Consider the following 12,780-nt stretch of genomic DNA (forward strand, 5'->3'; position numbering starts at 1 on the left):
AACACTACTATAAGTGAGATTCATCTCTTGGCTGGATTCATACGGTTTTAATGGAAGTGAGCAGCCTGAGACCACTCAGAGGAGGGAAAAGAAATGATTAAAAAGCAGTCAAAGTTTCTTTAGAAAAACAAAAAAAAATGGTTCCAAAAAAGCAAACAAAAAAACCCCGCTTCAAATTCTGCCCCCCCCCCCCCCCCCCCCCCCGTCACTGCATGCCAGACAGTTTCACACCGCCGATTCAGACTGGAGTCATGCGTCAGCTCTGGAGATGTCAGAGACGGCGCCGTCTGACCGCTGCTGGCTCAGATGAGCTCACTGAGGCAGCAGCACACATGGATCCCCCCCACCCCAACAAACAAATACAACCTAACCCTCCTTTACCATCAGGACAAATTAACCACACAAAACATTCCACTTTTTACAGTTTTATTCATTAATATTACAGATTATTGCTCATCTTCTAACATGATCACTTCAGATTTTTTTTTTTGTTTTTGACAACTTAAAGCATGACTGAGAATTTAGCCAGTTTGTACTGTATGAGGATTTACATCAATAAATACAGAAGACTTCTTTACACCTTCCTATACACCTACATTTGTTTTTTTTGTCAGATCTGTCTATAGTTTGTATACACATAAACAATGCTGGTGTCTTCCCTCATCCAGTTAACCGTATATTAAAACAGTTCTCCTCCCTAAACCCGCAGGTCAGGATCCTGAGGCAGCTGTTAAAAAATAACTACGGCCTGCGAGACAGAAATAAAAACATAAAAGACATGGACAAACACACACGCATACGCACATCATTCATTAGCACACATTTACCGAATTAAAGGGGGGAAAAATAGGCCTTAAGACAATGGGTCACACAATCCTGTGTGGAGATTCAACAGCACAAGGAGACGAGGACACACAGACACCGACTGTGACACAGAATGGAGGAACAGATTTTTATACTACACACTTCTTTTGGGCCACCATTCAACTCTTTTTGATATTAACGTTTTGAATGAAAGTCAGAGATAAATTGTAGATGAGTGAAGAGTTAAAAAAAAAAAAAAAAAAAAAAAAAAACTCTTTCAAACGCTGAGTTGGAAAAATAAGCTTGAAATGCGCATCACAGTATGAAATGCTTTCTGGTTGGGATAAACATCGGCTGATTCTGGTTCCAGACAAAGCACTGACACCCTGGGTAAAGATGCAAACAAAAAGCCTAAAGTAAAGGCGCGCTGACCTCACGGCGTTTGCATGTCGTACACCATATTAAGTGCAAGCCGTGGTACCAGCAACACCCTTCAGTGCAGACGTCGTTACTGAAGGAGGAAAGTCAGGCGTTTTCAATGTGAGTGAAGTGTAAAGAGTTCCTGAAAAAGAGATGCGTCTAAATTTAGTCAGGCTGTGAGAGCAAGAGACTTAAAGCGGATAATGGGAAGGCTAAACCAAATGTGGTACCATTTCTGTTTTATCCTTTCAGTCTATTTCTGGCATTATAGTGGATTTGTGAAATTTTAGACTAAAGGTAAGGGAATACATTCTTTAATACTCATGGAGACAAAATTATTAATTTTAATTCACTGATTTTAAGAATGTAGTACTTTTTGACGCTACTTTGCTTTAACTCGCACAGTGTGACATCGCCTCCGCTTCTAACTCACTAATTGCACTGATGTTCACTTGAGATGCAGACAAACTGACTGTTGATTAGAATCAAACAAATTTTCAGAACGATTGGATTCAACTTTGGTGGTCAGAAACTCAAAAATCCAATCATTAACCTGACCAATGAACGCAACATACCATTGTTACAAGTTGACAATAGTCTTTGGTGTTGAAGTTGTTACCGAAAGAAGATTAGTTTCAGTGTAAGTGTTTCAAATGAAGTTGGGAGATGCAAAAAAAAAAAAAAACAAACTGCAAGAAGCGCCTTTGAAAGAAAGACGTCTGCTCTTAATTTAGGCTGCAAAAGAGTACGAATTACAGAAGATAACAGGAAGTACAAATGCATTTCTAGCTTTCAATCCGTTGTCATGGAAGAAGAGGTGGAAATGTTCACAGGAAACTGGAAATGGTCATCTGTGCTATATCATTTTCATACAGCAGCGGAACAGGAAGTCGTATTTTAGGGTTGAAAAAAGGTATTTAAACACTGATCAAGGGGAAAAAATTTTTTTAAAGAAATGAAAGATTAATTTAAGGCTTCAGGTTGTAGCTTTACTTGGGGTGTCAAAAAATCTGGAGGGGATGCATGATGGATTTTTTTTTTATATTACATAGTATAGCGACACTGGTTTGGGTTTACATCTGGTTAAGCATTGAGGCCTGTGCAGATGAGATGTTAATAGTGATTGCATCTTATTACACAACAATAAAAGAAAAAAAAGTCCTTCAATAGTGGATGGAAAGTCGTCGCAAAATCTGATCTCCAAACATGAAGATGAATGTGCTTCTGTGATTAGGATAAAAACAATCGTCAGTCAGAAAGTTGGCGAGTAATTGACACATTTCAGTACCCTTAACCTGTTCAATGTGTATGGCAAGTACAAAAAAACAAAAACAAGCACCATACTTTTTTATGGAGTACCTGCAACAAACTGCTTCATGCTATGTAAATACTCTGTCACAGTATTCAGAATGAGGGTTTGAGTACATTTATTACAGATGGTTAGAACATTTAGTTGCTTCTCTGTGCGACACGACGATTCGGTCAAAAATGAAAAATTAGATGGAGAGATAGAAAAATCTTAAATTCTATATAAATATCTAAATATACAGTATACCTTTGTAATGATTTGACAATCTGCCATGCTTCTACTACAGTATAGTCTTTCTCGTTAAAGAAAAGGACAAAGAAAAATAAAAACGAAAATGATTAAATACTTGTTGTGACTTCAACACTGGTGTGTTTTGAGCAGCTGGAGACCAAAAGAGCAGCCAAAGAGATGGTTTCACTGTGGGTTTAAGAGACGGGTGAGGAGAGCAAGTCAACATCCAGTTATGTTTATACAAATGGGGGGAAAAAAGCATTAAAATACAAGATATGATTGGACCCCTGAGGCCCTCACACAAGACCAGCAGCCCGCCCTATTTTTGTTTTTTGAAAAAAACCCTGAAAATCAAAGGGTAGAAAACAAAAGACGATGAGGGAGAAAACAATAATAGCAAAAAAAGGGAAGAACTGTCCATGACTAAATCTTCATTTGCACACCTTTTTTTTAAAAAAAAGAGAAACAATCAAAGTTTTGCTTACAGAGTCTTCGTTTCATCTTTTTAAGAGATAAAGAATCAAAATTCTGGCAGCGTGGGGGGAGGATAGAGGACTAACAGACAACTCGACGCATCTAGAGAGATGAGGGAGAAAGTAAAACAACTCTTGTTTGACGAGGAGCGAGAGTGATTATTCGTTTTATTAAAACAATTATTACTGTGGGCGGGTGGGAATAAAATAAAGAAGGAAACAGGAAAAGTTAGGGCTTCTTCTTTGCTCCAGATGTAAAGCAGATGTTTTCACTATGCTGTCTATCCTTCCTTCCCCCCCTGTCCTCCTCTTCTCCCTCTGAGTCTGTGCGATTCATGGAGAACTGATATTTCCTCATTCAACTCAATGGTTTAATACCTGGAAAACAAAACAAAACAATAGAAAGGTCTAATCAGAAAGTGAACAGAAGGAAGAGAATTCAGTAACTTCTGTCCAATTAAAAACCACAAACTTTCATGTATTATATGCAATAAAAGTTGCGACTAATGTGGAGCGGAAGCAGCCATTTTGGAGCAGTTTACCTATAGTAGTTTGGCTTAAAGGGCCCGTTCTTGTTCAAGCCCAGGTACTTGGCCTGCTCATCAGTCAACTCTGTGAGATGCGCGTCAAACGTAGGGAGATGTAGGCTGGCCACATACTCATCTGGACAGCAGAGAAAAAAAAAAAAAGAGAGTAAACATCTTAGCATTTTTCCAGGATCTCTGACCTGAAAAATTACAATTTCAAGAAGGAAAAAGAGGAAATCCAGGGTAACTACTGTCTTCTTTTTCTCATACGAGCCCTTTTTCATTCACTGACAGCGTGACCTACATCTGCCTTTCTTTACCAAGCTTCTCTCTCAGCAATGAATGCATGATCCATTTTTAATAGCATCAAACTGAAGACATTTTTACCCATTTTCTTGGGCAGCAGATAAACATCCTGCTTGTACCGTCCCTCGGGGGCGTTGTAGAGCTCTATCAGGGCCAGAGCCTGCAGGGAAACAAATGACATAAACATGTTTGAGCAGACTTCTCAGTTTGTCGCAGGCAAAAAAAAAAAAGCTGTAAATGTAGAAAAAAAGAAGAAGAGAGAAACAAAATCAGTTAAAACAACAAAGGTGTACCTGGGTCGTGGCAGTGATGGAGAGCACAAACGTGGGCACAGTGGAGCAGCTGAGGTTCAGCAGACGGCCCTGGAGAGAAAATTAACAACAACACACACACACACACACACACAAAAACCCGTTAGAAACACACTTCTACTAGCTTGGTGTTGCTCAAGCTTTTACCAAGACCAAACTGAGTAAAAACCTATATTTTACATATCAGGGTTTCCTCTACATGTAACTGGTTACAGTGCACTGCCGAGGCAAAATAACAGCTGCCACACCTTCAGAATGAAGATGTTTAAACATATGCTAAAACGATTAAAGCATACGAGATGTTTACCTACATATCTAGTCTGTATTTGCACACTTAAACTAACCATAATCATCATCATCATAATGCTGGCTCCTGTCTGACTGCAAAGCCAACTACTGTGCGCTGCGCTGCTCTCAGTAGTGAAGTAGAGAGAAAGAAAACACAATAGAAAGCTGCCAAAAGGAGGTTAAGTTGCATGTACTTTTAGTTCAAGCTTGTGAAAAGCAACCCTAACGTTCCTTGAGTGATATTGGTGACTGAAACGAATTAGTCACTTAAAGAGGTTGAAGTAGAGTTTTTTCTTTTGTTTAAAAAAAAAAAAAGGTCTTAGAGGAAAGCCTGCAAATCATAATAGAAATATAAAACAAGACAAGCTTTTAATTCCAGGTTCACTGATGTAGTTCCAACCTGCTTCAGATCAAACGGGCTCAGAATCGTCGGCTCCAAGGAGCTGGCAGCTCGGCCGGCCCTGCTGAGCTGCTCTCATTCTGTCATGGCTCATGATTCACTCACAAATACACCGCTTCTTATCCAGGCAACACATGTGCCCTGATATATATTTCACACTAACTTCATAGATTTGGATGCAACCAGATCTGTTTTCTGTATCTTTAGTTGTTCTCCGACTAACATCGATCAGCTCAATCTGCAGTGCAGTTCACAACAATAAGTCAGGCCGATAGGATTTGTTTGGACATTTTCAGGCGGAGAGTAAAGCACCTCTGCCAGCAGGACTATCCTCTTGGCATCCGGCCAGATGATGTGGTCCACCTGTGAGCGAACCCTCTCCCAGGTTAGTTCAGGGGTCCGCAGGCTGGCCTGCGGAACAAAAACAATTTCGAACACTTAGTCCTTTGTGCTCCTACTTGACTTAAAAGCCCCAAAAATGAAAACACGTTTCCAAATTTCTTACAAAATCCTGCAGCATAAACAGTAAGAGCAGCAGGCAATGTTAAAGGCGTCTGATGTCGTTATTAAGAGTTGCAAACTGACCACATCGATCTCGGTGTTGGAGTGCCCCATGTTGCAGACAATGCAGCCGTTCTTCATGCGGTCCAGGTGCTCTCTCACCACAACGTTCTTATTACCTAGTGAAGAAGAAAAGAAGAGGTGAACGCGTGATTCAATCTGCGAAAAGGTGCAGGAAAAGAGCACACTTTAAAAAATAAAAATCATAGGAGGTCAGGATAAGACAACCAAGTCTGCCTCTATCACTTATAATTTAATTACTTATCTTAGAATGTGAGCAAAATTAATTAGGTCTGGAAATAGAATTCAATTAAGAGTTGGCTCAACATGTCGAAAGGATCTGAAGGTTTAAAGAATTTTGTTTTCGGATTAAAACGACAAGCAAATATTCTTTATGAAATATTTTAACAGTTACCCATTACTTTGTAAACCTACAAACACAAAGTAAGAGGGGTCAAAGTTCAAATGGCGTTTTCTTTGAGCCTACAAACATTTTGAAATTATTTGCATCCCTTGAACTTTATTTCTGTCCTTCACAACTAGAAACTAAACTGAATTTGACTGGGTGGGGATTTGAAGCTGGTCATGTTGATGCAGGATGGACTGAACTAAACGCTGGAAACCATAAAAAAGAAAGACTTCTTACAGGCTCGAAAAGCATGAACAGCACACATACATGTTGGAACAGAGCAGTCATAGCGCAAAAACAAATCAAATTGAAAATATGTAAAAAAAATAAAAAATAAACAAAGAATTAAAAAAAAAAAAAGACTTAAATTTATCCATCTCATCTGATAAAGACTGAGCAATTAAGCAAAGAAGAATGGCCAAAACCTGTTGATGTTCAAAGGTGGTAGATGCACATCATTTTCCTTTTTACGTTGTGATTATACACATCTTTTTGTTGGTGTACTATAAGGAAATGGACCTAAATACATTGAATCATATGAAGATGCTCAAAAGAAACAAAACTTTCTCAATGTGCTCTATATTTGCCAAAAAAAAAAAAAATTTTTTTACACTAATCTTCCACACAGCTGAATTGTCAACATCACTCTTTTTACCTAAAGGTGCAGATCTCATTCGGGGGGGGGGGGGGGGGGACGTGAATGTATGTTTTTTTTTTTTTTTTAACGTTTAGGTTTTTTTTAAGGCTGCCTTGTTCCTGTGCAACTCGCTACGACTGCAGAGCCTCTGCATCAACCCTGACGGGCGGTATTTGGTAACAAACTGGTGACCAGTAATTCTCTGCTCTAATCCAAAGGTCAGCATCGGCTCCCTCGCCCTCGAGGTTCAGAACTTTATTAGCAACCACTGCAGATGATTTCGCCGACTCAATGACCCGTCTAGTCACCTTGAACAAGACGCAACAGAAACTGTGAACGTCTGCACCCTGACTAGATTAGCAGAATGTCAAGATCAGCAGCCGAGGGTGAAAGCAGCAAGCCAACCTGTGCAGGTGATGACGATGTCCACTTGTCTGATGACTTCGTTGAGTTTCACCAGTCTGAAGCCATCCATGCTTAAAAAAAAAAAGAAAAGAAAGATGATTAATCACTAATGATTAACTGATAATCATGATTAATCAATGAATTGAAATAACTGCCAACTAATTTAGGAATGGATTAATCGTTCCTTCAGTTACGGCCATTTGCTGAAAGAACATACTCAGAGCAGCAACTAAAAAAACAAAACTGTACAAGAAATATACAAGTTGTGCATTTAAGATAAAAACCCTTCTATGTCTGTGAATATATTATACCCAGAATTCAAATAGCACAGTTTTAGCTCCATCTGCTTCAAATACTATAAGACAATAAAGCACTTTTTGCTATGTAATCATTAATTAGTCAATCCAAAAAATGAATCAACAGATCAGCCCTACACTGTATTGATAAGTCGAGTAGAAAGGGCTGAGCTTTTCACATGTTGATGTTAGAAGTATTTTTATATTTTAGGTGCAGACACATCTTTTTCCTTTTAGGCAATACAATGTTTATTTTCTCATTTTAAAAAGGAAATATTTGTTTGTATTTTTTTTTTTAAATATTGTATAAAAGATGAAGATGTTAAACAAAAACTGCACAGAAAGTGCCAATTTTTTAATCCGATTAATTGATTAATCGCTAGAATAATCGATTACTAAAATAATTGTTAGCTTAATAGTGAAAAGTGACTTTCCTGCAATATGAGTGAGCCAAAATAAAGAAAAAACTAAAGCTTACCAGGCCTGCAAGGCACAGATGGGGTCGATCTCTGTGACGTAGACGATGGAGCCCATGGCTTTGAGGGCAGCGCAGCAACCTTTTCCAACCTGAGGGTGGTGAAAACAGAAGGGCTGGTAATTTACAGTTAACAGGGGCGCATTCAGTGTGTTACAGAGAAACACAGCCAGAAATGCACACAGCATTCCCAGATAGCAGGCCAGAGCTCGAGCTGTGATCAGTGCAGTCGCGGTCTACTGTGATGTAATAACAACACAAACACTGACACCTCAGATGATGATGCATTGATTTTTAACAAGAATTGGGTGGGCACGTTTGATTACTGTGGATTTTCTCTCATTCTCACAGGCTGTGAATTTTTTTTATAGAGTTGAAGTTTCTGTAACTTCCAGTTTTGGGCAGAGTGGAGTTGCTTGGTTGTTCTCAATTTTCTTTCAATCAAAACCAACAGTTTGAGTCAGATGGTTAAAAATTGGACACAATTGGCCGTTCCAACATTTCTATAAACCAAAACATGCATCAAATGTGTTTTAGGTATGTATAAATCAGGCTAAGTTTGTTTGAACCGCCTTCCCAAATCTCTGACTGCCACTTGTTGAACATTTCAGGACCATTCTTAAAGATGAGGTTTGCTGGCAATTTAATGCTGGCAATTTTTCTCAAAAAGTGTTCAAACATCCTGCTGTTATAAGTGACACTGTGAAAATATTAGCAGTGTTTGACCTATGTTTCAATACCTGCGTTGATCACAGAAAATCCACAATAAATGTAAACTTTTTCACCCAATACTTATTTCAATTCTAGCGTGATTTTTTCCTCAGTTTTAGCAGAACACCAGCAGGAACACATGTGACTTAAACAAAACCATTAACCTTACCTCTCCATATCCACACACCACCACCTGTTTGCCTCCAAACATCACGTCAGTGGTCCTCTTCAAGCTGGAGACACAGATGCATGTTTCAGTGCTGCCGCTTCTCTACCACTGGAAGCAATTTGTACGGAAAGAAAACATGTTTTATACCCGTCTAAGATGGATTCTCTGCAGCAGTAAAGGTTGTCGAACTTTTGCTTGGTAACAGAGTCGTTGACGTTCATGGCTGGAACACACAGCTTCCCCGCCTTGGACAGTTGGTACAACCTTCACACACACGCCCACACACACAATTTCTTATTAGATCTTTTTGATGGCACAACTAAAAATAGAGTCCAAACATTAAGAGATCCAAATGTATTTTCTATTTTAAATCGTTTGCATCAAACTGTGAGTGCAGATAAAAATGTGTACCACTTTCCACCACCAGATGGCAATGTTGCCAAACTTGACAATGGATGCAAACAGGGCCTTATTCTGTTACTGTGCAGGTTTTTACAAATATTTTAATCTTTAAAGACACAGAGAATCAGTTTAATCATCTTTCAACTAAAACATGTCTGTAATATCCAGCATAAAGGACAAAAATCATGCAAAAAGAAGAGGACATGTGGACGCTGCTTATCCTACCTGTGGACACCAGTAACACTCTCCTCTACAATGCCCTTGATCTTCTTGAACATGTTGGGGTACTTTTTATAAATCCAGTGCGTCAGATCTCCACCGTCATCCAGGATCTGGGGAGAAAAATGGAGTTAAAATAAAGAAGTTAGGAAGAAAAATTGGAAAAGAAGTCAAGAATAAATTAAAAGAAAGGAAAGAAAATAGTGTTTTTGGTCACAAAGACGCATTTTATGAGACAGACCAACACATAGTAACACATGATTATGTGGGGTAAAAAAAAAACAATATAAAGGCCTTTGCGTTGTTTGGTTGGAGACAGTCTGACATGATTAGGTCTGCAACTAATAATTATTTTAGTAATTGATTATTCTATTGATAAATTGGCTAAAATTGAAAAGAATTTGGCAAATTCAGCAGATTTTTCATTCGACTACTTAAGCCATTTCATACAGTACCATAAATACATTAAAGATGAATAAACAAATAATTAAATTCCTTTTTAATAACGAAAATATACATTTTATTGCGTTGAACATGTGTCGAAAACTATGTAACAAAAAAAAAAAAAAAAAAAAAAAGACGGCTGCTACCATGTTGGGTTGCCAGCCTTCCACGTTGACGCAGCGGTCGATGCACCACCAGAAGTCATCCTCTGACTCACCCTTCCAGGCGAACACGCTGAAACCTGCAGAGTGGAAGGAAGCAAAGAGCGCAGAGTTGACAAAAACGTGACAAGAAGGAGAAGATAGAAAGATTTTAGATTAGAAGGCTTTCAAACTGTTCTCACCTCCTTCTGCCAGAGCTGCAGCCACTTCATTCTGGGTGGAGTAGATGTTGCAGGCTGCCCACCTGCACTGAGCGCCCAGAGCTGACAGAGTCTCCATCAGCACCTGAGAAAAAAAAACAACAAAGCTGCAGAGTTTGGCTTTTGTGCCAGACTAAAGACGTCAACACGTTGCCTTTTTTTTTTTTGTCGTGTCACTCACAGCGGTCTGCGCGGTGATGTGCGTGCAGCCCACCACCTTGGCACCGGCGAGGGGTTTCTCCCCCTGAGCTCGCTTCCTCAGCGCCATCAGTGCTGGCATCTCTGGCGGAGAGGGAAACACACACAAAGCGGAAGCTGGAATTAGCTGGAAGGTAAAAGGAATTCCCAGCTTTAATCTCATTAGCTGAACTCTAATCCATCCAGTCGTCCAGATGAAGGAGTTACAGATGCTACAAGATGCTATCAGTGTGTTTAGCCCTGCACTGCTTCGCACTGATGTGATCAAACGCCTTCCGAGTGTGTTGGATCTACCTTGCTCTGCGATCTCGATCTCTCTGCGCCCGAAGTCGGCCTGCTTGATGTTTTTGATGCAGAAATCTCCGTTGCCTTTGGAGTTCTTCTGCTGTTTGTCCCGGGGTGAGGTCTCATCGTCGGAGCTGTCGGTGTACGACGCCGCTGCAAGAAATCGCACGTGAGAACGTCAGTGAAGGGAAAGGACACAACGAGTTTATTTTCAGCAAACCTAAACCTGGCTTTGCAGAAAGGTTTCGCAGCACTGGCCTTTTTTTCTTAATACCCTGTAATTCAAACTTGACCAGGCCAAGCTTTCTGGATCACCCAGTAGAAGTGACAATAAATCTGTCTGGCACAGCTTCTCCTGTTACCGAGCAACAACAGAGAGACGGCGCGTCTGCCAGACTTCATGCTGCGGCTGCTTTTTCAGAGTTAAACTTTCACTCTGTGCTGTTTGTGCAGGATCATAATTACACCAAGTGTTACTCTGTTGGCTTTTATGTTTTAAAGTATAGAGATATTTGCTCTGATTAAAGACAAAATGACAAAACAATCACCTTTTACCCATTAGATCTACAGAAAATAATAACCTAATTAATCTCATTTATTGCCCAAAAAGTCACAACTTTTTGATAGAGACAATTTATTTTGAAGAACCGGAATTTTATTTATATTTTTACAATTTAAAATCAAGATAAATATAAAAAATAACAAGAGGATTAATTTTTTTTCTGTAGGATGAAAAATGATACTTAAAATTCACAGATTCCAACCTAACAACAATAAAAACAGATCCAAGAACATATTATTGGTACTTTTGTGAAAATTTGATTATTGTGGGAAAAAGGAGAACAACAAATGCAGGATTTTAACAGTTTTCCCATCTAAATTTCAACAATATTGGCTGGTTCTTTTTTTAATTCTACGCCAAAGTTATTAAGAGTCAATCAATCAATCAATCAAATTTTATTTGTATAGCACATTTCAGCAACAAGGCATTTCAAAGTGCTTTATTAAGAGTCACTCTTAATAAAGGCTGCAAGAGCCATAGGTTGGAGAAAACTTGCTTTCGAGTAAAGTTTGTGTATAAAAATGGCCTAATCAAATTTAGACTAAATTTAATTGAGAATCTGTGGGTTGAAAATTGATGGTCAGAGGCACTCCATGCAGCCTGAGAGTTGAGTTTGAACTATTTTGCAATGAAAAATTAACAACAGTGAATAAAATATGTCCCCATATGTAAAATAGATATAACCTCAGAATAATCTGAAGCTCTAATTGCAGCAAAAAATAGTTTTAAATTGACTCAATGGGGATGAATACACAGATTCTTATCTCTGCAAACCTTTTTAATCTGTGCATCATCGTCCTACCACTGCGACAAAACTCAAAGGTTTTGTCGCTCTAACATGACAAACTATCTCACTAAAAGCGCAGAGCGGCAAAAACTGCTTTTAAATCGCCTCTGATCCTGGGGCGTCCATCACTTCCCCTCCTCTAAGTGTGACTCAGCGTCCAAATGTCCATTTGGCAAAGCAGAGGACCACGGTGCAGATTAATTCATTAGGTTAATGGCTTCATTGGAGGCTCTGACTCCTGACACACAGCGGGGTATCAAAAAGCACAAGTCAGAGCACATTACGCAGAAAAGCATTTAAACGTTTACAAACACGAGGATGAGGTCAAAAGGTTAAGAGCAGTGAGCATCAAGAATGACAACAGGGTTCTGATGTTAGCCATTCCTCAGACTTTGCAACCTCTCCGCTCTGTCATCGTTCTAGGAAATCGGATAAATGAGTGTTTATGTAAAATGAGTGTTTACATACTCTGTCCTTTCTCAGAAAGGACACAGTAATTGTTCACAAAGGTGCTGTTCCCGTTAGTTATAAACTACAGAAAGTAGGTTGAATAGTTAATATTTTAACAGTTGTTTGTGCATCAATTTTCTAAGTCATCTCCTCTTTCACTAATTAACATTTCAACAACTAATCAATCTAAAGCTCAACTCTGCAGCCTCTTCCTGCTATAGCATAAGATACAGGATTTTATCTTATTTTATTTATTTTTTGGTTTCCTATTTAAAAAAAAAAAACCTGCGTGCACTCTGGAGACCACCGGCAGCTAATCCGCTAACACAGAGCCCACAGT

At 39.1% G+C, this 12,780-nt stretch overlaps 1 protein-coding gene across 2 annotated transcripts in view; it reads right to left on the reverse strand.

Moving 5' to 3' along the window:
• Window positions 1-412: 412 nt before the first annotated feature.
• LOC102228098 (putative adenosylhomocysteinase 3) overlaps window positions 413-12,780 on the reverse strand; it is a 36,466-nt gene continuing 24,098 nt past the window's right edge. The window contains exons 3-17 of one of the 2 annotated variants that reach the window (XM_005797202.2): window positions 10,651-10,794; window positions 10,340-10,440; window positions 10,141-10,243; window positions 9,944-10,038; window positions 9,360-9,466; window positions 8,880-8,996; window positions 8,733-8,796; window positions 7,856-7,944; window positions 7,082-7,152; window positions 5,655-5,749; window positions 5,382-5,480; window positions 4,364-4,432; window positions 4,152-4,230; window positions 3,780-3,900; window positions 413-3,615 (exon numbers count right to left, since the gene is read on the reverse strand). In XM_005797202.2, coding sequence (XP_005797259.2) covers window positions 3,609-3,615; window positions 3,780-3,900; window positions 4,152-4,230; window positions 4,364-4,432; window positions 5,382-5,480; window positions 5,655-5,749; window positions 7,082-7,152; window positions 7,856-7,944; window positions 8,733-8,796; window positions 8,880-8,996; window positions 9,360-9,466; window positions 9,944-10,038; window positions 10,141-10,243; window positions 10,340-10,440; window positions 10,651-10,794 — 1,361 coding nt within the window. In that variant the 3' untranslated portion in view covers window positions 413-3,608. Of the gene's footprint in view, window positions 3,616-3,775; window positions 3,901-4,151; window positions 4,231-4,363; window positions 4,433-5,381; window positions 5,481-5,654; window positions 5,750-7,081; window positions 7,153-7,855; window positions 7,945-8,732; window positions 8,797-8,879; window positions 8,997-9,359; window positions 9,467-9,943; window positions 10,039-10,140; window positions 10,244-10,339; window positions 10,441-10,650; window positions 10,795-12,780 lie in introns of those variants that run through there. The other variant, XM_005797201.2, reaches the window with a different exon arrangement.

Source organism: Xiphophorus maculatus, chromosome 17, assembly GCF_002775205.1.
Source record: "Xiphophorus maculatus strain JP 163 A chromosome 17, X_maculatus-5.0-male, whole genome shotgun sequence".
NCBI lineage: Eukaryota > Metazoa > Chordata > Actinopteri > Cyprinodontiformes > Poeciliidae > Xiphophorus > Xiphophorus maculatus.